Source organism: Chelon labrosus, assembly GCF_963514085.1.
Source record: "Chelon labrosus genome assembly, chromosome: 21".
Lineage (NCBI taxonomy): Eukaryota > Metazoa > Chordata > Actinopteri > Mugiliformes > Mugilidae > Chelon > Chelon labrosus.
The window spans coordinates 6837078-6864234 of NC_140354.1; the positions used below are offsets into that span (position 1 = coordinate 6837078).

General features: G+C 42.5%; 1 protein-coding gene across 1 annotated transcript; it reads right to left on the minus strand.

Moving 5' to 3' along the window:
• On the minus strand, window positions 1–25548 carry rhbdf1a (rhomboid 5 homolog 1a). Its single transcript, XM_084570623.1, has 18 exons — window positions 25253–25548; window positions 8760–8904; window positions 8518–8657; window positions 6349–6562; window positions 5925–6131; window positions 5608–5730; window positions 5345–5508; window positions 4874–5125; window positions 4658–4769; window positions 4472–4546; window positions 4183–4344; window positions 3979–4079; window positions 3832–3895; window positions 3616–3710; window positions 3446–3521; window positions 3073–3173; window positions 1346–1499; window positions 1–1221 (listed from the first exon to the last, which is right to left on the minus strand). Exons 2-18 carry the CDS (start codon window positions 8874–8876, stop codon window positions 802–804), a joined length of 2577 nt encoding a protein of 858 aa, XP_084426749.1. The 5' UTR covers window positions 8877–8904; window positions 25253–25548; the 3' UTR covers window positions 1–801.
• Between the last annotated feature and the right edge of the window lie 1609 nt (window positions 25549–27157).

The following is a 27157-nucleotide window of genomic DNA, read 5'->3' on the forward strand; positions in this document are numbered from 1 at the left end:
GTAAACTGTAGAAATGAAAATGAAAATGTGTGCTGAATGCATTATTATTCTGTGAAAGTGGTCGGAGCTACAGGCTGATCATTCAGCTACCACATGTATTGTTTCTTCTTCTTTTTTTGTATAAATGTTAATTTTCTCCTTCTGTGTTGCTTACCATGAATAAAGTGTAAAACAATCTTCACCAGTCATTTCCTGAGAATCGAGAAAAAGCAGCAGACATTTCATTTTGCTGACGTTTTTTTTTTACTGTTGTTTTCAGTTACATGTGAGTAGACAGGTAGCTAAAACACTACCGTGTTCAGAACAATAATCACTTCTTGAGAAGCAATAAACAAATAAAAGGAAACATTCGAGTGCTCAGCTTAATGTAACAAAAATATGGCAGTAGTTGGTACATTTATCAACAAGGCACCAAAGGTATCAATATTGGATTATTGTCCCTGCTTCTGTATGAGGTTGCCTGAATAATAAACTCTATGTCTGGAGTGTGAACATAAAAAAGAACCCTTCTCTCTGTACCAGTGTTGGCTTCACTTATTCCTGCCTCACATGTAAAGGGCAGCTGGGGTAGTCGATGAGTTTCAGAAGTGCCATAGTTTTGTCTTACTGGACAGTGAAGGACAGTGGCCAATGACTGCCGGTGAACAGGGAGGTGATTAAAGGAAGTCCTTTTGATGAGTGGTATAGATATTGACAGAGTAAAACAACACAAGCATATCATCTTAGTTCACAGAGAAGGGGCGACTGTCCCCCAGCCAGTCTACATCTTTTGACCTGATTCCTTCTTGCTGTGTCCACACTTCAGTGAAGGTGAGCGTTGAGGTCATACTTCTCGCAGAATTTGTCTGTGAAGGGGATGCACGTGAGCAATTCGCACCATTCACACTTAATCGGGTAGACATAGAAGAGCACCACAAGGCCTGAAAAGAGCCCAACAAACACCAGCAGGAAGACGATAATCTGACAGCGTTTGCGGTAGAGGTCCATGCGGCCGAAGCTGATGTAGGGTAGGAAGGCGAAGGACAGGAAGAAGCCAGAGATGAAGCCACAAATGTGGGCAAAATTGTCGATCCAGGGCAAAAGCCCAAAGGCAAAGAGGAAGAGCACCACGCACAGAAGCTTGGTGAAAGCCCTCCAGGGCTGGGCCAGGATCTGCCAGCTCTGAAACAACTCCACAAACAGGCAGGCCAGGATCCCAAACTGAGAGCCCGCTGGACCCACCTGACAGCAGAAAGATACAACGAAATGTTCAGAAACATTCATAACCTTATCTCCCAATGTGATTTCTTGGACATGTAACATGATTGTTAATTTTGCAGTGCGTGGGTGTTTAACTGCTGATCACCTCTGCTCTGTAGGGCAGGAAGATAGCTGAAGCTAAGTTGCCGGTGATGCCACTGAGGATGTAAATGATTGAGATGCGCAGCCAGCCTGCCAGCTTCTCCAGGTCCCTCAGGATGGTCATCTGGAAAGCCACCGACACCAGGCAGTGAAGGATCCTGAGAAGGCAGACGTGTACAGAGTGAGTGTGAGTGTGTGTGTGCGTGTGTGTGAGCGGCGGCACGTGTCGAGAAGATAATCCCTGTGTTTAGACAAGGCAAGGCCCTCAACAGATGAGCAGGAATGACTTTGTGCAACAACAAAATCAGTCTTTATCTCACTGAAGATTAATGAGTTTGTGCAGGGCACTTTGTTTAATTACCCTGGAGACAGATAACAGACTACATGGAGATGAAGCACTGCGCAGCTTAACTGGGAGGTCAGCTCTTTGTGCCGACTGACTGACAGGTCTAAACCGCACCAAAGAAGAGCCTCTGGTCTTAGACGGTATGTTGCTGCAAATGATGAATGTATGATTTGGCTGGAGCAACTCTAGTATCGTTCACCTGATTCACTTACAGTACTTACTGTATAAAGAAGGACATTAAACTGCATATGCCAGTTACTGAACAATCTAACACTTTATTATTATTATTTATTTATTATTATTATTGTTATTTCTGTTACGTGTTTTTTTTTTCCTAAACTGTTATTTAATGATTGATTTATTCATTTTTTTCTATTTAATAGATAAGAGTTCTGTCAGTTATGTTTCATTTCTTTTGGAGAAAAAAAAAAAAGAAAAAAACTATCCATTTACACTGCTATAATTCTTATCATGGAAAATATTATTTATCTTATTATAATTAAGCAAAACATAATGTAACAGATAGCACTGAATTCTTGTCACCCTCTCCACTCTTTGTTTACTAGTATTGCAATTTCTTTCTTTATTTACTTATTTACTTATTTTTATTTATTTATTTTTCTTCTTTTTTTTTCTTCTCCCAACCAACACAACACAACACGTACAACTAGCACAGTTTATCTTGTTCAATGTTCTACACTGTTTTTGTCCTTGTCCTGTAAGCACTTTGCTTGTTTTTCTTTATCAATAAAAAAAAAAAGAAAAAAGAACAATCTAACACTATTCTGAAATCAGGTACACTGTTACGAGAGAGAATATCTCTTGCATTGTTTTCTAAAGTTGTGAACCAATAACATGCAAATGCTGACTGTCCGTACAGCCACTATCCACGCCCCCTTCCCCTCCTTGCTTTAGCTGTCTATTGTCCTCTACCGTTATCTGTCTTATTGTCTGTCGTATATCACTGGGTGTGTCTTTATCTTTCGGTGGTTTTGCTGTGACGTGAGTACATCCTGAACACTGGAGTCAATTTCCTTGTGCTAAATATATTTGGCCAATAAAGTTTCCTCCGATACTGATCTCAGTGGGTGCAAATGCTGACGTCAGCTGAGGAAAAATTTACTTTATTGTTTTGTTTGGAAAGTTTAACAAGTGAACCTTATCTGCTACCACGTGCCTCTGGTTGGCATAACTTGCTTTTACTTGCACTTTTGGGTTTGTTATCCATATTTTCTGCCTTTAAAAAACAAATACACAAAATAAAACCCGGCCACAAACTCCAAATTTAACGGTAAACAACAACAAAAAAACAAAAAACAAAAACACAATCCTCATTTTTGTGCGATTCCTCTGCCAAATCTCACAGCTGAGTCCAGCCGACTCACCCAGCATGCAGGAAAAGTGAGAGCCAGAGCCTGTAAAACTGATCTGGGATCTCAGGGTTGAGGAAAGGCAACAGTCCACATACATCATCCATGCAGTGCACCTGAGGAAGAGCAGAACACGGCATATTGAGTAACATCTGATAGTCATACTGAAACTTGTAAGACCAACGACAAACGTGTACATCAATGAAAAGAAAAATATGACACGTACACTAACAATGACAAAGATCGCAAAGAACACACGGTTAGACTCTTGGCATCACAAAATAATACACTACACTCATTTTCCCAATCTGTCCTGACAGAAAGAACAGATGGAAGAGACGTTTTCTCCCTTTTCCCTTATGTGTGCAATAAGTCTTGAGCTGCTTACTTGAGAGCAGAGAGTCGCCTCCTCATGAAAGTAGCCCTTCATGAAGTCGCAATATTCGCGGGATGTAATTTCACACCTCGAAGAAAGCAAACAGCATTTAGTTATAAAAATACAAACTGCGATTAAGCAAGAATAAGCATCTCTTTTAGAAGTTCATAAGCTCTCCTCACCTCCCTTTGGTTCCGATGCAGCAGGGTCGGCCTGTGATGGTACAGTCTATGTGAGGCAGGTTGGTATGGTTCCCTGTGTTGTACCTGGTACAAATCTAAAAGCCGGAGCAGAAGAACAACTGTGAGCGCTCTTAAAGCTTATTCCACATAGGGCAAGAAATGTGATCGCTTCACTTCCCCTCTCTTTAACATAACGCAAAGATTTAGTATACTCACTGGCCACTTGGTGATGTCGTCAGGCCATTCATGGGGTGACACTGAGGCAGGCTCTAAACATATCCTGCAAGCGCAGAAAATAAAACAACACTAATGCTTAACGTATTAGAACTAACACGAGTATGTAAACACTAAAAGCTGTCTCACCTGGGATCCTGATGACACACCGAGCCATGCTGTCTGTCTTTGCCATTTAACTGGGGAGTGCTGGGATGACTCGGCCACTTCACCCACACAGCTAAAGTACTCTAAGTACAAACAGAAGAGACCAGAATTACCCACAGCTTCTCTTTGCGGCTTAATTATAAAGGTCAGGAAGCACAAATCAAACAACTAGGTATATTTACATACCGAGCATGCCTCCTCCGAGGTTTGGACACAGCCAGAGCGATCGTTCCGCACACAGCAGGCAGAGTTGCGTTCGATGGCTCTCTTTTCCCTGATAAGATCGTGCACCTGCTTGTCTTGCCGCATGCATGGAGAATATTTGGCCCCCAAGTGGATCAGGGCTTCCTGAAAATGGATAAGCAGAGGTGCAAGCTAAAAATACAGTTCAGCATTTATTTATAGACATTTACACGGAAATCTTTAAATTTGTAAGACACTGTAAAAAAAAATTTAATAAGAAAAAGGTGATTACCGAACTGGGCCCGATCCAAAAGTTCTCCTGCTGTACAAACTTGACATTTTCATACACACCTTTGTTTCTTAAAACCTAAATTAGATGACACCCAAACCAGAAAGAGTACCGTTAATATTAGAGGGGCAGTAACGAGGTGAAAACATTGTCGACAAAGATGCTAATCACATTTGAAACCGTACTCACAGAATCAACCGTCTCATGCTGGGAGAAGCCCACTGGTGCAATACCGTAAATGCATACAGCCAAGATGGTGATGAGCAAATGGACAAAGGTGATCCAGTACGTAAAAAAAGGTCTAGGAGAGACGAGGAACGTGAATTAAAAAAAAGAGGAACCGCAGCACTAGTAATATGTCTCTATATTACATAATACGTGTCATTATGTGGAAAGGTTCTGTACCTGTGGTCATCCATATCCTCTATCTGTCTCTTAACATAGCTGTCAATGCGCTTGCGGTAGGTCCGGTTTGTGAGCTTCCCTACTATGCCCAACCCATAGGGCCTCTTCTCTCTAGCAAAAAGCTTCTTGACAGGTACAACGATGCGCTGTCCGCGCCGCTGTCCGTTAACGCTCACCACCTCCTGACGCAAGGGGACCTTTGGTGGTCCTGGAGTTCCTTCTTTGGCTTTACGCCACCCTCGCTCCAGAGGTCTGGGAGAGGTAAGACAGGAGAAGAAGGTGACTTTCAGAGCGGATTGTTAACTTAATTGTTTACAGGGCATCACTATTGTTGGTCTGGTTATATGCAATTCACGTAGGAAAACTGCTTTCCAGTAACAAGGGTCGGTGTGTGTCGGTGTGTCTTTATTTAAAAAAAAACTGTTTATCAGCACAGCCTCAATGACTAACACTTTGGCCACAGCAACTCACAGCATGAGATGACTTCTCTCCAGCTCCGTCTTATCTAGGGCGCTGCCTGTCAACTCAGTCTCATCCTTCTTGCTGCTGGGCTCGGCCTCTTTGATGGCTGCCTCAGACGGTGACTCAAACACCTCGTCAGCGTACGTGGACAGCTCCTCTTGCATCAGAATATCCTAAAAAGAACATAGAAAAAAAATACTGAATAAGAACTGACCATCGGAGTGTATACACAATTATATTTAAATCTGTTGCTTTGTAGCGACAGTTATTACTCTGGCAAAAAAGGATGTGTCCAGTTCATCAGGAAAATCAACCACGTCCTCCTCCATGAAGCTGGCAGGGGTGAAGCTTCTTCTTTGGGCACGTCTTAGAGTGCTCTCCCGTAATGAGCGGCCCTGAGAAAAACACACAAACAAATGTACTGTATATGTACGCATTATGACCTCTCCTGCAGAGCTCTCTGTCTGAACACGTGTTTTCGTACACTTGTTTTACTGTTCATTTATTGTACATGCTCATTTATGTATTTTGAAAGCACTGTACATATTTGAATATGCCCTCACGACTGGATGTCACCCCCCTCACTGACCTTGACTAATGCTGCTGCGGCCCTGAAGCTCATCTTTGCCACCGACTCCCTTTTGCGTCGGCGAGGGAGTCGGTTGAGACCTGAGCGGGAGCTGGTGAAGGAACATATTGAGGCAGCTCCGGGGGTGATGGGGGTCTGAGGCACGCTGTAGCCATCCACCTCCTCCACCATGCGGAAGGCTCGTCCTCGCGCAAGCGGGTCCACAATCTGGAGACCAACGGGGTCAGCGAGCATTACTTACAAAGCCAAAACTCATAAAGTAGGAATTAATTAGAACAGTTTATGGTCATAATGCACCTGTGTAGAAAGTTGGAACAATAAAAAGGTTCTAATTTGTTTCTTTTCAGGTTAACGTACAGGATTGTCTATATTTGCATTTTCAAAAAATTATGAACGTCATTTTGCAACCCATATATCCTTTTACCTTTTGCATGCCATGCTGAGATGAGGGGACATAGAGAGGAGGCGGTGTCTCAGTGCTGGTTAAGGAGATGTTGTCCTGGCTGGGCAGATCCATCTCTCGGATCACCTGTGGTTTCAGCTTTCCGTAGCGCATGCTGCAGTGGCGTAGACTTTTCCTCTGCCATTTCTGGGTGGCATCGCCGTCCTTACTGACCCCAAACCAGTCCGCTGTGCCCCTAATGCCACAGACACCGAGGTTCACACTAAATCCATCTAACTCGCCAAAGAGATATAGAACTACTCATCGACGGCTGACTTAAGAGCCCTGTTTATGGAGGAGTGGGTCGGCAAACATGCAAAGCACTGATAAGACTACACTTCACAGGATAGGAAAAGGTGCCCTAGATAGCGCAAGTAATGGGGATGGTAGAGGAAACAAGCCCTGGCATGTCTATGTCCAGACACACAAGGAGAGACACACACTCACACACTGAGAGTGTATGTCTGCACCATGCTTTGTTTAAACAGAGATTTTGTGGAGCTCTGGTCCCACAAATAAAATCCAACTTTATCTTAACTATCACCAACACAAAGGAAATTTAATTAACAAATATATATATATTTCTTTAAATCTATTTGTGGCCTTCTCTACACTACAAATGGGAAAATTCCACCGGAGTCTTGGTGCATACACATGCAATCATGTTGTAGCTGAGGCCTAATAAGTACCAGAGCAAACAATGTTACTGCCCCCCGAGGCCAGGAAGAGGAAGTAGAAACATTCTTCAAAGGAAAGCTCAGAAACGCTAGCTGTTTCTCCACTAATTAGCAGCGGCGGAGTGAATGTTGAGTGAAGTTTGGTTCCATTTATTTTTTTCTCACTTGCTCAGCTCACGCTTTCTTTTCCTATTTCTTTCAACTTAGAATATGTTTCACAGTTGAAAGACATCCTCAGCTCTTAAAATGTGTCCTCGCTATCCCTGGTTTCTGTGAGTACAGTTAAACATGATCATTGTCCAACCTTGTGTCCACTAAAGAGGCCATCAGATCCAGCATGCAAGCATTTTAAAGAAAACCTGACAAGCACAAAGCAAAAACAAATCATTTGAATCTGTTTCATAGATGTGTAGGGAAATGAGTGAAACCTCCCACTGCCAAGTTCAGTCATTACTGTAACTGTAAATTACTGAAGAATTTGTGACAGGAAAAAACAGGCTTTGGTTTCAGATCTGCATATGACTCAGTTAAAAGGAAAGGAAATCTTTGCGGTACTGACAGAGTTCACAGACGTAACAGTCCATCACAGAGACAAACTGTTCTCGTGAATTTTGTACTGTAGCTCTTGAATGTAACGCTCAGTTTTCACTTGGCCAGTTGTCTGAATCCCAATCAAAAGCCTGAAGATGCCCTGACAGTAAAAACAAAATGATATAACAATGGCGAGCATGACACAAGTACATGCAGTCTACTCACTTGCTCATTTGCTTATAGTAAATAAATAAGCACACACACATGACCTTTGTCCTAACCCTAACACTTGCCTAGTGAGGTGCCTCCTGCCATACCTGAGCAGAGTTCTGGAGAGCGAGTGGTGTTTCCTGATGCTGCGACGCGCAGCCCTCTGCCCTTTAATGGGCACCGTGTTAATCCGCTCAAAGTGCACCCTCCTGCTGCTGTGACCAAGCAGAGCAGGGCCATACGGTGACAGGATAGGGACAGAGGGAAGGAGGAGAAAGGAGACAAGACAAGTGAAAAGGCAGTGAAAAGTGCAGTAGGACAGCGCCGTAGCCACCATGCAGAGAGAGCAAAGCAGAGAGGTAGCCGACGTTTCTCATTTAGATTTGCAAAATTAGGAAAGTTATTACCAGGGAGATGACATAAGGTGTTAATCAGAAACAGTCTTGAAAGTATAGACATAAGGAAAGAGAAACTAGTTACTAGGGAAAGTTATTTTTTTACATGCTATGGGACATAAAGTCAAACATCTTCACTGAAGTAATGTATCTCATGTAAGCATGAGTTACTTATATTACACTGGATGTTATAGTCTCCAAACACAAAGCACAGAAGAACAAAACACTATTTGCCTGCTACTCTGTAAAAGAGATGTTAAGTTCTTCATATTATAATCTAAAAGCTTGGGATGTTGTTGGAAGAGTTGGTGGTATATGCCTTTTATAGTTTCCTTTACCTCTTAATGGTCTGCGTGATGGATGACTGACGTTGCAAGACAGGCCGCCGGGTGTCAAACAGGTCACGGGGCGGAGACTGGAGGTGCGACGTCTCCACCGGCATGCTGATACTACGCAGGAACCCCTGCCTCTTCATCGGCTACACGGGAAAGGATGCGATGGAAAAAGGTGTGAACACAGGGCATGACATAAATTATCGAGGTGCCAAATACTGAGAAGGGCATTCAGTGAGAAGGAGCACCTGGACAAAAGTGGGAGGCTCATCTAGCGACATCTGAGCCGTGGGAATGTCCAGTCGGAGCCAGGGAGGTTTCTTCCTTTGCAGGCTGCTGGTGCTTTCCCGCCGTGTTTCAGCCATGTTCTCTGCCCCACCCCAGGCCTGCCAGCTGCACGGAAAGAGAAAGAGCACATGGCATTACGTATATGAGCCCCAATGAATCAAAATCTTAAGAAACATTAGACAGTTCCAATCAGAATTTAAGGGTTTGCGTAATAAACATGATGGTTTTGTGCTGCAAAACTGTTTCACAAGAGGGTGCTAAGGCCCCTTATTTGATTCAAACAAGGGCGTTCACATATTTGCATTTATTAGACAGTAAAGGGGAAACCACTGAGAATGGTCTACAGCTGTTTACGTCTTCCCCAAAACAATAACACATAGATCTCAGTCATTTAAATAGAGCAAAAAAAATATTTGGGTTGAGAGTGGGGAAGTTTGCAGTCTTAGACTTAATCCCATAATTCTACAGTTAAAGTCAAACTTAATTCTTCTTCTGTGGTTGAAAGCAGCTCTACTTACAGCAGACGTCTATTAGAGACTAAAGGCTGTGTATGCATTCCCATGACGATGCCTGTGGACCACAGGAGGTGCACAGTAAACCTCAGCGTCAGACAGCCTGCCTGTAGCTGCAGCCTTGTTATCACCAGCCCTTCATTTTTATTGCCCCACCACCTAACCTCACTTCTCTGGGGTTGTTTCCTGCCATTTTATTAATTCCCATATTCTCACAGAGAGCTGAACGCTTTACTCCACAATATTACACATTTGCACTTAAAAACAATCAAGCAGCATCCCACAAAAACAATTCATACGCATACACCAGTCTTTAAATCTGCACTTGAGAAAAATATGTAAAATTCCAAGCGCGTTTTCTGCAAACTGCAAATGTGTAAACTTACGAAACAGGGTGTCTCCTCAGCTGCGGGCTGTTGCGAAACCCAAATAAATTAAAGAAATCCCTTTTTTGTCTGCACGTTAGGTCCGTTTGCGTTTCATTAAGTTAAGATGCCTCAACAGGCTATTGACACAAACTCAAGTCTTCTTAGGTTTTGAGTTTTCAGCGGTCACACTGGTTCACATCCTCACTCCTCTGGTTACAGCCCATGGCTTCTTGTGACCACATCTGCTTCACATTTTAATGTACCACAGACTTCTGTTTTAGCCCAAGTGATGATGGGAAGTGTTGTCAGTGGATCTCGGCAGAGATGAAAGCAAAAACCTCACACTGCGGGCAGCAGGGGTCACCACCACTGTGTTAACATTTAAACAAGGTCTCACTGACAGATCTCTCTCAATTTAACGTTAGGCAAGTTAATTAAAAGGCTGTGGTAGGGTTACTATGTCATATGCTGACATTTCTACACAGACAGACAAACTAGAAAGAATATGTAATATATTGTGTGCACGGCCGGACTATATTCATTGCTTCATCTTTCACTGACTGTCTACCTGGAAGGTTTTGGTCGCGTCCACCTGTTTGGTATTTATCCTGATGTGGTTTGACCTCCAGTAACATTGTCTGGACTGTGACACCAGATTAGCAAAGCAGACTCAAATAAAGCCGTCTGATGCAGAGTCAGAAATTCAGAAAGGAAAGGAACAGAAAGTGAGGATGATGGATGACCAGATTGAATGCAAGCCGTCATTTTTAGGCAGTTATACTGTATTTGGTGTCAACATGACTTCCCCATTTACTTTTTTTTATAAATAATACTGCAAAATCATATACATGTAAAATCAGAGAGGAATCATCGTCACGAACGCAAAGATCAGCTACAAATGACACGGATATGCAAATGCGACACCGGTATCTCAGCTTGTGCAGGACACGCTGTTGCAACAACAGCTCTCCCTCTTGCCACAGGCTACAATACCCAACATTTAATTACTTTTGCCATTAGTTCAAACAGCAGGGCTCCTGATATAGAGTGGATCAGTGAAGGGAGGGAGAGAGCATCCGCTTCAGGGTCGCAGATTGCAACAGATTAGAGCAGAACTGAAAGCAGCCAGCGAGGGAAGCTAATTTTCCTTTGTGCCCGACATTGTTTGATTGCTTAGGCTTTGGCTCCTCCTGCTGTAACGGTGTTTGTCCTGAATGCTACGTTGACAGTGCTCTGCCTTTAGAGAATTAAGGTGGGTAGAGTGGAAGCAAACTAAACCGACTCTTATTGTTGCACACTGCATACAGCTTCTAATCCTTCTTCATTTCCTGCATACCATCTCCCACTTACATCATACTTATTTGCATGTGTACGATGTGAGGGCTTCATAGTTCTGCTATCTACTTGTTAGCCAAATTAAACCCACACATACAGACTTAAAAATTTTTGAAACTATGTAAATGAGGCGGGACAGCAGCTGAACATCCGATAGTGAGACAAGAGTCACCTCTATACAACAGGAGGAACTATATTCTAATCATGTCAAATACACAAAAAGATGTTAAACATAGCCATGCAGAAGCCATGGAGCTATGCTATCGCTATGGTTTCCATTAGTCTAGTGATCAGTGGGTCGTAAGAGAATTGGTCACAGCCCAAGGTAAACCTCCCAACATTCGACCGACAGCCAAAAGGCCTGGAAGTCTGTCTCCCACTTTCTCTCTTGTCCCCCTCCAAAGTCAACATGGCAGTGGAACTGGCATGGGATTGCGACTCGTGTCTGAGGAGGAGTTTAGCTGGAACAGTTGGCATAGTCACTGCTCAGACGCCAGCAAAGCGGAGACATACACCAACGCATTTTTTCACTTTGAAAATTACAAATCAGCGCACAGAGAAGGTTGCTCTTAAGGCTGGTCCCTGTCTGAGAAAGGAGAAAGATGGGACTTGGGCAGGAAGTGCTTCAGAAACAGATATCCTTGGAGGGAGAAGAGGTGAATTCAGTCTTTGGCAATTATCCAGACTCAACGATTAGCTCTTCCTTGAGCTTATCCGTCCATGGTCAACAAAAGAAAATAAGCCTTTACAGAATGACTTGGTGAGACATGACTGTATTCAAACTATTCAGTCTTCCATTGTTTAGCCAGTGCACTATAATGTCTTATCATACCCTGAAGGTTATCGGGCTTCTTTTCTGCCTGAGATAGCGTATGGCAACAATTTGAAGCGTGTAATAGTTTCCCATAGTGTTTACATTCCCAGTGCTCATTCGAGGCTGACATTCTTTAGACCCCCATGATTTGATCAAGTTTCTCAAACAGATTTGTTTTGACTTCAAGATTCACATCTAAAATGGGAAAACACCCACATCCATTACTGGGCATTGCAAGTTACAAGGCTAGCTTGATGCCGTCATGTGGAAAAAAAAAACAACAACTTCCTACTCATGAGACTCATGACAACCATGCATGGATTGCTATTCATTCTGGGGCTGCCTGTTCAGGACATATTAGGTTGCAGGAGACAGACAGGTGAGCAAAGTACAGAAGACAGGCTGACATCTCCCCAGGTGTGGGGACACCAAATGGGCAATAATGACTGGGGCTGACAAGCATAACTGCTCTCCCCTTCTCTGTCTAGAGAGCTGCAATCTGTTGCATTATGTTCTGCATACCAATTTAGGTTTCCCAAGCTATCATTAATAAAATTACTTGGTAAATGGTATCCTGTCATGCAGAGAAAGACACAGTGGCTCAGCTTTCACATGTGAGGCAAGACAAGGTCAGTGTAAGAAGCTCATTGTGCCACCTCAACACACCCAAGAGCCAGAGTTAATGGCTTATGCTGCTACTGAGGGCCGTACTACTACTTCATTTATGACTTGTTCTACAACATAGACAGTTTTTTCCTCTTTGGCTTCAAATATTTGCAGAAGCTTTAAAAGAAAGCATTGCTCTTCTGTTTCACATTCATCATAAATAAAATAGTAATCTGCCTGTTGCCCCTTTCATATTGGGTCAGTCGTGTTTTCTGCAGATGCCTTGTTCAAAACCTTCAGTCCATAGTCACTCCCATACATAAAAATAAATTTATGGCCACATTTCTTCTACTAAATATAGACACTAAACTGCATTTGATTGTATCATATCAAGTGTTCTTGAACAATAATCAATGAATAAAGCATTTCTGGGGTAGTTAGTCTTGTACATTCTTGAGATCTTCTCTATCCATGGACATTTATAATCTCAGTGCATGCCATACCCGCATTCCACAAGATCTCTGGCTGAAGCTGAACCAAGTAAAAATGGTTGAGCCGGAAACCACATGAAGTCTAACCATTATGGACAGGAGCTGGCTGGTTTCCGGGTACTGTGTGTACTTTACTGCTGTGCATTACTCTGCAGGAGGCGGACCAACTGCAGCCACACTTAGGGTGGCTGAGAGAGCTGTGTCATTGAGGCTGGCAGGGCCTGAGGTGCCTGGCCGTAGGGCTCTTTTTGCTTGCAGCAGGGATTATATGGGCAGGTTGGACAGTAGGAAGAAAGGCTGCCTGGCATGCACAGGCAGAACAACCTTGTTAATCTGGGTAGTGAGAAGTGAAGATACCTCATTCTTGATAGCTGCAGTGCTTCTTGGATTCAGGCCTTTGTTCTTCCTTTCATCCCCTCTATCTTCCTGCTGTTTTTTTTTTGTTTTTTGTCCGCTACAGGATAAAAAATTAAATTACGTGATGTAGTGTTGCCTTTTCTATATTGAAGGATGTGTCACAGTTCCGTGTAATCTGTGCGGACGCACTGAAACAAAACCAGGTTATGTTTTTTTTTAGGTTTTCCCCATTCTCAAACAGTTAGTCATCGCTGTCGATGGTCCTACTACCAATTGTATCCTATGCCCCTATCCATGCTGGAGCCGAGGGTTAACGCTGGAGACAATAGAGGGAAGCTGCCATATTCAAGCACTCACTCTTGTTTTTCTTTCACTAGTAACTAGAAACAATTTTCACATGAAATATGAAATGTCCTGCAGATTAGACACACCAGTTCCCTAAAATTTTGTAATAATGAGCAGAACCTCGTGACTATACAGTCATTCCAGTGAATGGGTGGGGGCAAATCTGGCAATTCACAGCGACAGCGAACAAATCTAAACATAAATCATTTGCACCTAATAACACTGTAGGCATGTGTCTCGTATAGTCCCTACATACATCTGAGGCCCATCTGAACATTAGAACAAGGCTTTTGATCTTTATATAGCACATTGTGTGCCTTCAACTTTGATGAATTGAGAAGCTGACTACAAAGCTACTGATTTTTCATTTGAGTGAAGAGAAGAGAAACAAGGAACAGAAACAGGCACTAAAAACAAATGTGTTATACTGCTGAGCAGACATTAACGTCAGATGACTTCACCAGTTTAGGAAGTTCTGACTTAGATAAAAAGTTACAAGCATTATATACAGTAGCTAAGAGACCAATTAGAGTATTTCATGTGTCACTAGTTTTGTTGCTCTACATTTCCACACAAAAATAAAAGTTGTGGTCCCCAGTCCATGCTTAAAGTCCCTCTCAATATCGCTTTCTGTCCTTTTTACAGAGAAGAAAACACTGCGCAACACAAGCCAAAGAGAGAATGCAACTGAGCACCAGTGAAAGCTGCAGTCATATGAATTGACCCTAGTGACATGTGACAGGCTGTCACACCAAACCAGCCCTTACGACATTAAAAAATACACACGGAGACAGCAGAAATATCTGTTGCAGCTGACCCTGTGATCAAGTGTCACAGCTAGCCGAGGGGCAGGCATGGTGGGCAGGCGAGGCTGCGCCGACTGGCAAGGTAGATGGCAGGCCTTAATGACATACTCAGGGTGGAGCAGCTTTTCCCATGTTTTTTTTTTTTTTTTTTTTTTCCATAACCTTTTAGCTCAGGCTCTCGGAATTTGGTCTGGGTTTCTTTACAATGCAGGCTTAACCTTTTAGTTGTGGTGATTTTAGTATTGAGTGTTTTGTGTCTAATGCCAGGCTCCCTCTTTGTCATAACAGTGTTTACTAAATGACAGGTTTGTGAGCCAGAGACATGAATAGCTTATAAAAGTATAAATGGCCTCCTAACAGCAGGCTGTGTTCATGTGGGATATTTATAGAACTCAACTGTGAATGTACGTCTGGATGAAACGGAAGACGAACATTAAAAAAAAAACATCCAAGTCTCTGGGCGGTGGGCTGTTTTCTGACAAAAGCAAACGTGGATACACCTCTCAAGAGCACATCAAGTTAGTTTTATTAAACTGAACGTGTCCATTTATCTCTGTAACAAATGAACACTACCGGAAGTTATATCTGTATTCGCGATTGTACTCCTTCCCTACCTCTACAAAGCCTTATATATTTCGAGGTAAATAAATGAGCTAGAGAATAGTTGCTGCTGTTTTATCAGCACAGGGCCAAGCCTTTCACTGTGCAATATCCTGCACAGGAAATCAAGAGGAAGGGCCAGCGAGACATGTTATCCTACACAGAAACCAAGATATAGAATGATTTTAGCCTCAGTGTTTACAAGCAGACCATTAATCAACTGAATATTAACTCTGCTCTGAGTATAAGTTTTCTGCCTTTATTGCTATAAATAAGAAACATTAATGCATTAATGGCTTATTCAGCACTTGAATTATTTAGTTATTCTGCACAAGTTAATTATTTACAACATACGTCCTACTGGATCTTCTCTGCATATACAGGTAGCTGCACAAGGCCAAGGCCACTCAGCTCATGCATCTCTTTTCTCTGTGTTGTTAACACGCCTATATCAGCTCACAACAGCAGATAGGGAAGGTCTGTCCTCACTTTGGTGGAAAAAATAAGGCTGACTTACTAAATCTGTATAATGTCCCAGTCCAGAGCTGTGTTTTGTGTCTCTAATCTTCAGGAAGCAGCTGACAGTAAAAATTCCCTTGCCATGGGCTATTTAAATATCCTACACAGGCCAAGAAAACCAGATAGGGTTTTATACAATAACAAGAGAGTTGTGTGCGGTACCCCGTGACCGCTCTTAGATTTGTTAACCCCCCGTTGTATCAGTTCAAAGTGAAACGACCTGGTTGAATTTAGGATAAAGCTGTTGATTAGCAGTTAGTTTTACGGTTAAACTCCAGCTGCCCGGCCTTAATCACAGTATTTTGTTTGGCATAGATGCTTATCATCAACTTACTGGATCTCTAGATTTAGCCCACAAGTGGAAGCTCACTGCGTGCCACAGAATGGGAAAATCCGGCGAATCCTGACCTACTCCACATCACAGCATAGACAGTAAGGGCCAGTATGGACAAACTGCGTGTTGAGAACCGTTAATGGAATTGAGTAAAAGACTTGACCTGACTAGACGGGGATGTCTAAAATGAACCAGAAAATCTAATTTAACACAGTATAATTTGCTCAAAGGGTTAAAATGGATGTTACGCAATTTGATTTAGTAAAACAGACATAAAGCTGTCAGCGTAAGTGATGAATTCAATATTGTATTCAAAATGTTTTGAAAGCAGTTTTACAGTTTACAATTTTGCAAACAATCACAGTCTCATAAATCCCTTTCCCAAAACCACAGAAATTTAACTTATTTCCAAATTAAATTTCCAAATTAAGCAGGGGTTGTCAAGCCAGATTAAAATCATTACTAATGTCAAAGATCATTATTTGCACTACTGGCCATAATGAAACTTTCCGACAAGGTTGTAGGTTTAAACCTACCCAGCTTTGATATCTAAAATTTATAGTTTAGAAAGAGCAGCTGTTTTAGACAATAAAGGGAAGTAAGTAGTTTGCCCTAAAAATCCCAGCTCCCGCGGACGCTCCATACAGGCATCTTATTGTGTACAGGAGGTTTGACATTCTCTCATTAAGTGAGTAAGAGGAGAATCTCAGAAACAGCGTGCCCTGACAACATGTGATCGCCATCTAAATAGTTTCCAGCATGATATCAGCCTGAATCAAGACTACAAAAGGCTTCATTGTATGGGCTGATGTAGACCGCGCTGAACAAGGGTCATTGTACAGCTTCATCGTAGTCAAAAAAAAAACAAGAGCAGCTTGGCGTTTTCATTCTTCCATCAGTGGAAATAGTGAACTAAGCAAATTCTCAGCTCAGATAATTACTCAGGGTGAGGCACAAGACGAGTTAACTCCGTTAGGGTTTAGCAGAGACATCATGTGTGGTGTGTATGGTATGGAAACTATATCGCGATGCGTATTTAGTCATAAAATTTGTTTTAAAAAGCAGTTAGCTACTTTTAACTGTTCATGGCCTGATCAATCAACAGGGTTAAAAATACTTCACAAAGGACAACCATCAGCCATGTCATCTTGCATCCTCTGTGGGAGACCACAAGCATGGAGAGGTCAGGTTACTGCTTGTTATACTGAGGAGCAATGGAAGGAAGGAAATGAAGAGCTGAGGAGGGGGCAATGTGAAAATGAAGGCAGGAAACACGTTGCAGACCGGGCGTATTCTCCATGTCCGGTCCACACGACCACGGAAACAACATACATTTGCTCACATGCACAGGAACACATCCACACACAGCGCATGTAAACATACACATCCCATTCCTGGCCACGATAAAGAGTACGTCACTAAACGCCAAAAATAATAGGCTTCGTTTGAGTCAGGCCTGCCGCCTACTCCAGCCCTGCAGAGAGCGGTCGGCGAGTGAGATCTCAGTGTAGTGTGATATTGAAACTGACACGGCTATTGAAGAGAGGAGAGTGTGGCTTATATCAGCGCGACAATGCGAATTAGCTGTATTACCATGGATTCAAGGTTGCGTAGTTTTTTGATGACGCCAAGCTTTCCAAATTCAGGCCGGCTTTAAGGGGAGTTTCCAAAGAGGATGAGAACTGCTACGATAAAACTGAATTCTTATTAAACTGTTATTTCAGAAATCTTGACAAAAAGGTGTATTTAAAATTTAAAAAGTGCTCAGTGTTTTTAAAATCAAAAACACATTACTTGTTTTTACATTATTATTATATGTTAAGTTCTTGGTAAAACCTTCCATTCCGTTTTTTTCCTTTTCTTTGCTATTCAGAAGCTGTGTGCCATGCATGTCCACAACGACTGCAAAATCTTTCTAAAATCACACTAAAGTGACACTGCTATCACTGAAAGAGAGGCTGACAGCCATATCAAGTATATGAGATAAAAATATGTATATATATGTAATGTAAACACATCACATATCCATAAATGTACAGTATATCTGGGCAGGAAAAACAGAAGTACTCGTCATGCACACAGGCTTTAATCATTCTGTCTAACATTAGAATATTTAAATACTTGAAAAATGTATTCTCTTCAATATGAGTCACCCCTGCTCAGTCTTTAATTCCATTCAACACCTCAATAGTTTTTGTCACAGATTGACTCAGCCTTCGTGGCAGGGTCTAATTAAGGTTTTTACCTTTTCAATCTTTTAAGCATTACATTTCACGTCCATGCCAAGATTACCACTAAAAAGCCTCGAATGGGCGCAACCTTCACAAATGTCTCCTTGAGTAGAGGCCACGGTACCGCTTATTGATTGGCTGCATCGATTATCACTTATTCACTGCAGGCTGTGGATACGTGCACACGTGCGTGTACAACGTGGGCGAATGAATGTGGTGTGTATCTGTGCACAGATGTGTGTGCAGGTGAGCACAGTCTGAGACACTGGGAGCGTGAACTCAACAGCTTTCTGAGCCTTGACGGTCAAACACAGCTGTCACAGAGAGTCTGGTTGGGATGACAGTACATGCTTGGTTCTCATGCAGGAGGATTTTATTCAATTGTACTGACAACTTCTGGATTGGAGGGAGGGGAAACCTTTTTTGTTCCACACACAACCACTAGGTAATAAAGCTCTCTAGTTTGGGTTTCTCTGAGAAAAATATGTAGCAGAAAGGAACAGATGGAGCCACTATGAAAAGGAATCTTGCATGGTTTGTCTGGTCGGGCGTGATGTATGGAATGTAAATTGATATGACGTAGTGATAAGTCCTTATCCACATCTACAGTATGAGTTCTTGTTCCCACTGCTGCATGTGGAGGAAAGAGCACGCAAATCACTGACACATACATCAACTACAACATGACCTCTACTTAAACTACTGTGTGAAAAAAAAAAAAAAAACTGAATGTAACTACACAACCCAGATTTCCAACCCCGTAAGAGAAATCTGTGGGACAGTTAGTCGGTCACTGTGATCGGAATCAAATGTGGGTCACAAGATATTTTTGGCAGAGGATGTGGGCAGCGTAGGTTGAGGAGCAATGACTCAGAAAAGTCTGAGGTGAGATATGGGTCTTTGTGCCACTTCTTTGTGCCACTTGGTGTCACTTCTATGACTGATATTCAAGGATAAGCTCTCAGAAACAAATCAACCTTAGAGAGTACAGAATGTACACAGATCACCTAAACTAAATTCACAACCTTTGCATTACATACATTAATTCAGGGAAGCAAACAGATTTTTTCATTACATTTATTCACATGTGCTTTAAAATAAGACATCTTCTAAACAAACGTATGGACGAAATAATCTAATTTTTAGCCCCTTCAGCCAAAAGTACTATCAACATGGAGACAATACAAGTGATTGACTGCAAACCGAGCAAACCACAGCATTCATATCATCCACCATGTTGAGTAAGAGTCAGATTTCCAAGATTTACAACCCCAAATGTATTCAAGACATGATGATTTCATGCCTGTGCCAGCTAATTATCTAACACTGATAAAGGCTACTTTAAGGAAGTTACACAGAGGTGAAGCCGTGACCTATTAGCAAGAATCAGGGAGACGTAAAGGGAGGATGAAGGAGGACGTAGGAGGACAAATGAAGGCATGCAGCTGGGCCGACAGATCAGTGGAAAACTCCCACAAAGCACAGGAAAACTGGGAAGACTGGGGCAGGTCCTCTGGGACTGTCACAGCCCCAGTGAGGGGAAGGCCTTCTCAGCCCTGATGTAACTGAAGAAAACACACAGACCCTTTGTCTGGACAACTACAGTCAGATTTTCCCCCCAGGTCACAGGGCGCACACATAAGGGTGCTTCCATACTCTTTTTAGGGTTTGGCAACCTGTCATGCAGGAGTGACAACTCATTAGGAAATGTAATTTTGGTGACGAGACCGAATGTCTGGGTTAGACAAGATGAGAGAATTTAAACTAAAAATAACTTCTTGCTGGGCGTACAAACTCAGAAATACTCCAGGAATAAATTGCTTCTTATTTCTATTACTGTTCATATTTGTCTTTGCCACTTTCTGAGTGAACATGCTTCACCACATATTAGGCTTTCACCGTGATGCCTTGACTATAACTGGGCGTGATCATCTGGGCACCAGAAATTAGAGGCTTTACATCATTCTCCCTGGCACATGACATTACAAGCTCTGTCAGCTGCCAGATAGACGGAAAGTTGGCAGTGAGCTTGATGAGAAAAAGAGGAAGTAGAAAGGGCAAGTTGAAAGTTACAAGATCAGATAATGTCAAACATGCAAATAGTGTCTAGTGTGACGACATACCAGTCCATCTGACTGACACACAATAAAATCACTCCAACTAAATGGATAAAATCTTGAAGGAAAAGCACATCTCCACATCATATTTGAAAAGATACACCACCGGTGACTCCTCACCACTGGTATTTCAGCAAATAAATGGTTCAGTGTCAGCCCAAAGAATGAGCACTGACTAAGAGCCACTTCTTCAGAAAAAAGCCAGTAAAATACAAGTCACAGGAGCCCAAAACACGCCCTCGTTTCTGGGAAAGCGGCTGGAATGAGTTTGGTGCATGGTATGCAATGTTGGTGGGACTACTGAAACTGTCCTGATATAACTGTGTGTGCACTTCCATTCAGGGAACAGTCAACTTGAGTTTAGCAGTCTGGCACACAATGAGGATTCACAGCCTCTGGGTATGACGACTGACTGTGCCAAAGATAGAGGGGCGGGAGTGGAACGGGTAGAGGGTGGGGGGTTGGGAGGGTGTTGTAGAGTGGGCCTGGGGGAAGGCTATACTATTTAAAACAGCACTCTCATTGCCGCTGTAACAGTGCTGCGATACTGTATCAGTCAGGGTGTTCCTTGAGCTGGCCCTCGTGCCTGACAATGAGCCCCAGAAAAGTAAACAGACAATATACGGTGCCGGTATTACAGCAATGTGGACTAGTTACAAACAAAAAAAGCACAATTTGGATTTGGAGAAGCCTCAATTTTACATTCATGTGATAAGTGAAACTTTTAAAATGTATTCAGTTTTGTTATTATTCATATAACATTTTTATGAATGACTTTCGTGTTGCATGTTAAACTGGTGCATTTCCCCCTCTTGCATAACATGTTGTGACTTTCAGTTAATTCTCTCAATCACTACACAGACTGATTCCCAAATCTAGTTAGAAAATTATATTATTAATAACCTTCATCTGCACAGAACCTAAGCACTTTTCTATTTCCCCAGACGGTTCTGGTTTTTCACAAGTTGCCCATCAAGTTCCATTGCTGTAATTCAAGCCCCTGTGAGCTCGGAAACTGTTACGGAATTGTACCCAGGTAAAACTCTGCAATTGCAACATACCCAGTGGCATATTTGTTTCTGTTTCGATGCCTGGGGTAAAAATAGTTATTGGGTTATCTGCAAACACGCCCTCTGAGAACTCTTCACACTCAAATAGGAAGACCAAAGGTCAAGGAGTCATTGCTGCTTGTCTAAAGCGCGGGCTTCTTGTAAAAAAAAAAAACCCATTCCCACAGGCCTGAAAATGAGCTTTGCCCTGAGGTTAACCAGCCTCAGACACCATGTCAGTGAGAACACAGGCCATGAGACCAAAAACACCCTCTAACTACCAATCCTAAATTAGATGTTTTCATCTGGGCTAACAGACTAATGTTGGCTTCAGACAAAGAGCTGTGAAAACAATTCACAGCAGCATGTACTTTCAAGTTCGTACGCTGTTTCTCCAAACCTGTGCATGAAAGGTTTCTAGTAAATTCTGAGAATGCCGGTTCACGTATGGCTGTCTAGCCCATGACGGATGAGGTGCTGACTGAGAGAAGGGCAGGGTGGCATGCTGGCAGATGGAGGCCTTGGAGGCTTAGAGGTAGACCTGAAATAGCCCTGCTACTGCATTACAGCATTACATCACATCTGATTTCATCGTCATGGCTGCCGCTGCATCATGCAGCCACCAAGGTGTCATGGGATGGGAAGAATTGGATGCATCAGCTGTGAGTCACACAGTCAAGCCGTCAACAGGGGAAGCACTCCGACATTGTGTATACCTTGTATTTCCAGGCAAACACCCCACTTCCTGTATAATTGAAACTGGTGAACCACAACCAATACAAATTGTGTGTCTTTGTTTATTGCTCTTCTAACAAGACAGTGTCTGATTACGATCCATATTGCACATGCACAGGAGACACTAGAGACATGGCACAGTTTTTATTTTTCCACAGATCCCACATTATTTGACAAGAAGAATCGTGGTTCCTTGACAACTTACTCACAACCATATAACCACATCAAAGTCAGATAAGAGCTGAGCGAGTACAAGTGAGAACTAGATCAACACAGCCTGCAGGCTCTCTCACCATCAAACATACCTGACATGCTTTTAAGCTAATGTCCGGTGGAGGCGTTCAGTTGTGGGAACAGTTGTAACGAATATATTTAGCAGGAATGCGTGCGTATTGTTTCTAAAGTAGCAGAACGAGTTGGTTAGCATGTCTGACCTCTCCAGGTACTTCTGCCATGCCCCACATTCACAAATCAACCCAGCAGACAAATCTCAACTGTAGCAGTTGTCGCACAAAGCAGATGCTGGCTGAGACAACAGACAGTAAGAGAGACTTGTGTAATTCAGCTCAGCAATAGTTCGTCATTAATCTTTTAGAAACACTATGTCTTCAACATTATGCAGTCACTGGGAAACGTTCAATCATTAAAATATGTTGAATTTTGTCAAAGGGATTATAAAATAGGGCACAAAACCTCTGTAACCATACCCCTGCAGTGTACCGGTGCAGGCAGTCATAAATATTTTAATATTTCTCTCAGACTAAGAATTAGGTTCAAAGAAGAGTCAGATTTAGCAACTATGCTATCCACAAGATTAGAAAATATTTTGTTCTCTTAGAATTTGGGATTGGATATGTTGGTGTAACAATAAAATAATTATTAATAATCAAACTGTAGAAATAAATATATTGCGCAACAATGGTGAACTCCAATAAGAATCCACTTCCATTATGATAAGTGTAATTACAGATAGGGACATACTTATTGATAAATGTAACGTGATTGTTACTGCCCTGATAATCCTGAAGCACGTGAGAGCAAAGTTCTACGTAGTTAGGAAAAAAATTGAATTTAAGATTGCTGGATACACAGGCTTCTCAAGTGAGCAAGTCTTTGAATTGTGATACAGATGTGTTTGTTGGTGAGACAGCCTGGGGTTATTTAGAGAGGCATGTGCTCTGCACACATGGAACTGCTCAGCCCAGTGACGCTCATTTCATATGAACTCAAGGGAACTCTGACCAGACGGACTGACCAATAAGCGCAGAAAATACACCCAAGGTCGGGAACAGGCAGATTTGAGATCGCAGAAGGTTTCTTCCAGGAAATCTAGCTGCTTTGTAATCCTCATGAGAACTCCATCATCTGGATGGAGCATCAGCTCTACAAAGGGAGTCGACTGCGAGCTTAATAACTGTGTCCTGCCTGTAAATATGTCATATTGAAGTGATTATAGACTACATATACACCCTACACCCTAAGGTGTGCATGTGCATGCTTTTGCAAAGCTGCACTATGCAAAAACTGGCAGTGAATGTAGGTTGATAACGTGACCACAGACCATGAAATCCTGATCTGCAGCTCTTTTGAAGGCAGCACAATGAAGCATTTGCGCAGGACTGTGCACTTGGCCAGACTGACGGACAGATAGCGCACCATGAGTCATGCAGGCATGACTAGAGTGTGGCCCCCATCAGCAGCCCTCTGAAAACTTGCATACCAGCCAGTCAACAAAGGCCAGTCTGGACTGTCGACCTGCTTCGGCAGAGCTACTCCCAGCCACCTCCAAGTATCAAATACCCACATAAACATGAACGCACATTGGGAATATTCTCTCCAGAGTCCAGTTGGAGAATATACAGAGGACGAGCATGACTGCCACTATCACACATGGGGGGGCTTTCTTTATTGGTGCGATTACATCACCCCGAGCTATGAGCCCCCCCCCCCGCTCCATGTGATAAGGTTTCAGGAACACTGGGCACACAAACCAGGCCATGTGCTCCTATGTCCTGTCTGCCAAAATAACTCAGCAGTTTTTAATACAGTGTGTCTATGGTTTCACGTCAGTCGGCCCAAGTATTGTAGAAGAGTAGTGCGCGTAACCTTTCCGGTGTCAACAACATTGTAGTTTGGTACTGTGTGTTGTCGTCCCGGAGCTTCCGACTCTCGATGAGTCAAATCTAGACATTTCAGTGGCCCCTCCATGTGCGTGATTTTGTGTAGTCTGTGCCTTATCCCGCTATGAGTCACTTTGAGTCACCGTGTGTTGATGCCTCATGAAAGGCACAATTCAAAAGAAAACAAAGATCTAAGGACAACATAACTTTGAGGTTCAAAGAGGTTGCGACCATGGAGGTGGTATGACAAGAGCATGCCGCTTTTTAGTCTTTTTACGCACCATTTGTCGTAAATTTTGTAACACCTGCTTGCAGATTCCTATATTGGACGCTTGATTGTGACGCTGCTATTACATTCTAACATTCATAACTTCCTTTAAGGGAGATGATGGTGATGCTGATGATGGCCGGGGGGGGGGGGGGGGGGGGGGGAGAAGGGGAGAAGTGGGAGGAGAATAACTAGTCACAGTGGGACTTTGCTGTGGAAGTGTTGCACGATTGTTCAACAACCTATTAGTCATTCGGGTTCATTCCTTTGTCCAAAATTAACAGTTAGCCTAAGGCTGGCGCTTTCTTGAAATCGCATTAAATTAAGTTGCCTGATCTTAAAAATTAAAATGCCTTTGGCTCATATGGCTCTAATGAGAGTGATCTGAATTTGGCCAAGTTCAGGTAAAAAAAAAAATGTAAGTAAATTGTAAGTAAATTAGCTTCTCTCAGCCTGTGTCTCCTTTTGGACATGAAGCTCATTTCACGCCCCATTAATTCCACTCCAACATCTCCTGAACGTGTGGCTCAGGCTACACTTTTCAAACAGGTGATGGGGCCTAAAGGTGAACAATTATACTACACGAGCACTTTAAATAGCCCGCGTCCACTAGGAAAACTCCACTGCAAGCAGCGCAAATGGCACAGCACCCTGCCAGCTAAATGATGCTGTGTTTATTATTATGTCTGAACGTGAAGGATTCCCACGTCGACCAATTAACCGGTAATTCCACGGACTACATAAGCTCGCTTCGTCCTCGATCACGACGCGTGAGCGCTTCCTCCGACCGCTGCCTTCCGTATGGGCGACCACGGGAGACAGTCACGATATAATGACACAACTTACCCTTATAACCACCAGCTCAGTTGATCTCCAGCTGCGAATAAAAATCCGGTTTCACAGATGTTTTTCCCACACAGCAGACGAGTGTCACATCATCCTGACAGCGGCAACAAACGCGCGTCTTTTTTTTTTTTCCACCCCGCAGATGTTTTTTAAGCCAATCCCGGCGCCGTAGTATTCGATCCGGTCACTCCTGATCACAACTGCAGCTGAGACAGTCCAGGGCGATGTAGCCGAAACGTGGCTGCCGTCCGGTTCTCTGCTTCCCACCTACGGACACAGCGTTCCCACACTGCTCCATGGATCGACCCGGGGTAAGTTTTCTTCCTCCGGTTGTAGCCTAATTCAGTTTGGTGGAGGGAGTCAGCCCCGCCCTGGAGTGAAGACGGTCTGTGGAGAAGGCAAGCCCGTCAAGATCGCCGACCAATCGGCGCGTACGCAGGGAGGCGCTGCTTCTCCCGGCAAGCGGCGGTGACTAAGCGATATCCTGGGTGACAGTGTGGGGTCCAGGGACTGAAGCGTTAAACCCTCACCATCTACACAGATTCACTGAAACATGACATCTCTGTGGGGCCCTTTAAATTAAACTGACATGACTGTAGCCTGTCCATCAAGGATAATAATCACGTGTCTGGGAATTTATGAGATCATAGCTGAGTGACTTATAAAAATCATAAAAATCAGTTAAAATACATAAGTAATTGGATTACTTTTCTTGATGTTCACATTTAAAACACACTAATGTCCAACCATTTGTAATGTAGCCTACTGTATTAGTAACACGGCTGAAATCACTGATACCTGTTATCTACACGGACCACTATATCTTCTCTGCGTGTTTTATGACCTATGAACAAACAAATAAACTAGTCACACCAATATAAAGGCAGATTTCAAACTGAAAGGCTCAATGATTTACAATGAAGATGCATAATAAATTTAAAAAAAAAAGATAATCCCACTTCCTGCAATTCAATCTCGATTGAATTTTAAGTGGTAATATTTGATCTTGTTATTTCTAGTTCTTTCACTGCATATACTGTATTTGTTGCAGACAAAATTAAAATATTTTTCTAAAAATTAATGAAAAAGATGTGTGGTTTTTTTTTTAACATAAATTAGAACCTAGAAAATGCAATCCTCAGATCCTCATTGTTTTTGGGTGTCTGACTCCTTAAAGTCTGGGAAACTATCACACAGAATCACTGATAACAATAAATTACATTACGGCCTGCCTCAAAGTGATATTTCAGTAAGTACATGAAAGTGTCTGAATCTTTTTATTATATTTGTTTTGTCTGCGCCTCTTTCTAAAACTGCATATATGCATTACATAGAAATAGAGGTCATATTACAAGCTGGAAAAGTATGACGTATTACACAAAGTAAAATTATACAATCCTGCTTCATTGCCGAGCAAATGTTTGTCTGTTGACCATTATGTGAATCCCACACATTTATTCACAGTATGTGCATGCAAATCTGAGCACTGCATGTGTACACATCTAACATGGCCGCTCTAGCTTGTTGGCTCAAAATCAATGGTATAAAGAATGCCAAGTTGCTCATTCGAAATCCCCTTTCTTTAAAAGCGGAAATTTAATTTGAGTTAATGAGGCTCTTCTCCGGCAGCTTGTAATCCATCCGGCTGCTCCGTCTAATGAAAAGACCATTTCAGTGCATTCCACCCTAGTTTCAGTGAAAGCTCAGACCCACCTTGGAATATTTTCTACACTGAAAAAATGGAAAAAGGGGGGTTGTTCAATTTACAAGTATGCATTTTGTATATGCTACATAATTTTTTTTTATTTCTCTCTAAAACATGATTAAATCTTAAAAAAGTATTTCAATACTGAGCAATGTTAAACCTACACGTCTCTGTCATTTTAAGAAGAAAGAAAAAAGTTA

Coding starts and splice junctions, on each gene's coding strand:
- rhbdf1a (XM_084570623.1), bottom strand. CDS start 8,876: ATGGCTGAAACACGGCGGGAAAGCACCAGCAGCCTGCAAAGGAAGAAA. Junction 4,547..4,657: donor AGCATGAGACGGTTGATTCT/GTGAGTACGGTT, acceptor CATCTAATTTAG/GTTTTAAGAAACAAAGGTGT. Junction 3,174..3,445: donor AGGCGACTCTCTGCTCTCAA/GTAAGCAGCTCA, acceptor GCTCTTCCTCAG/GTGCACTGCATGGATGATGT.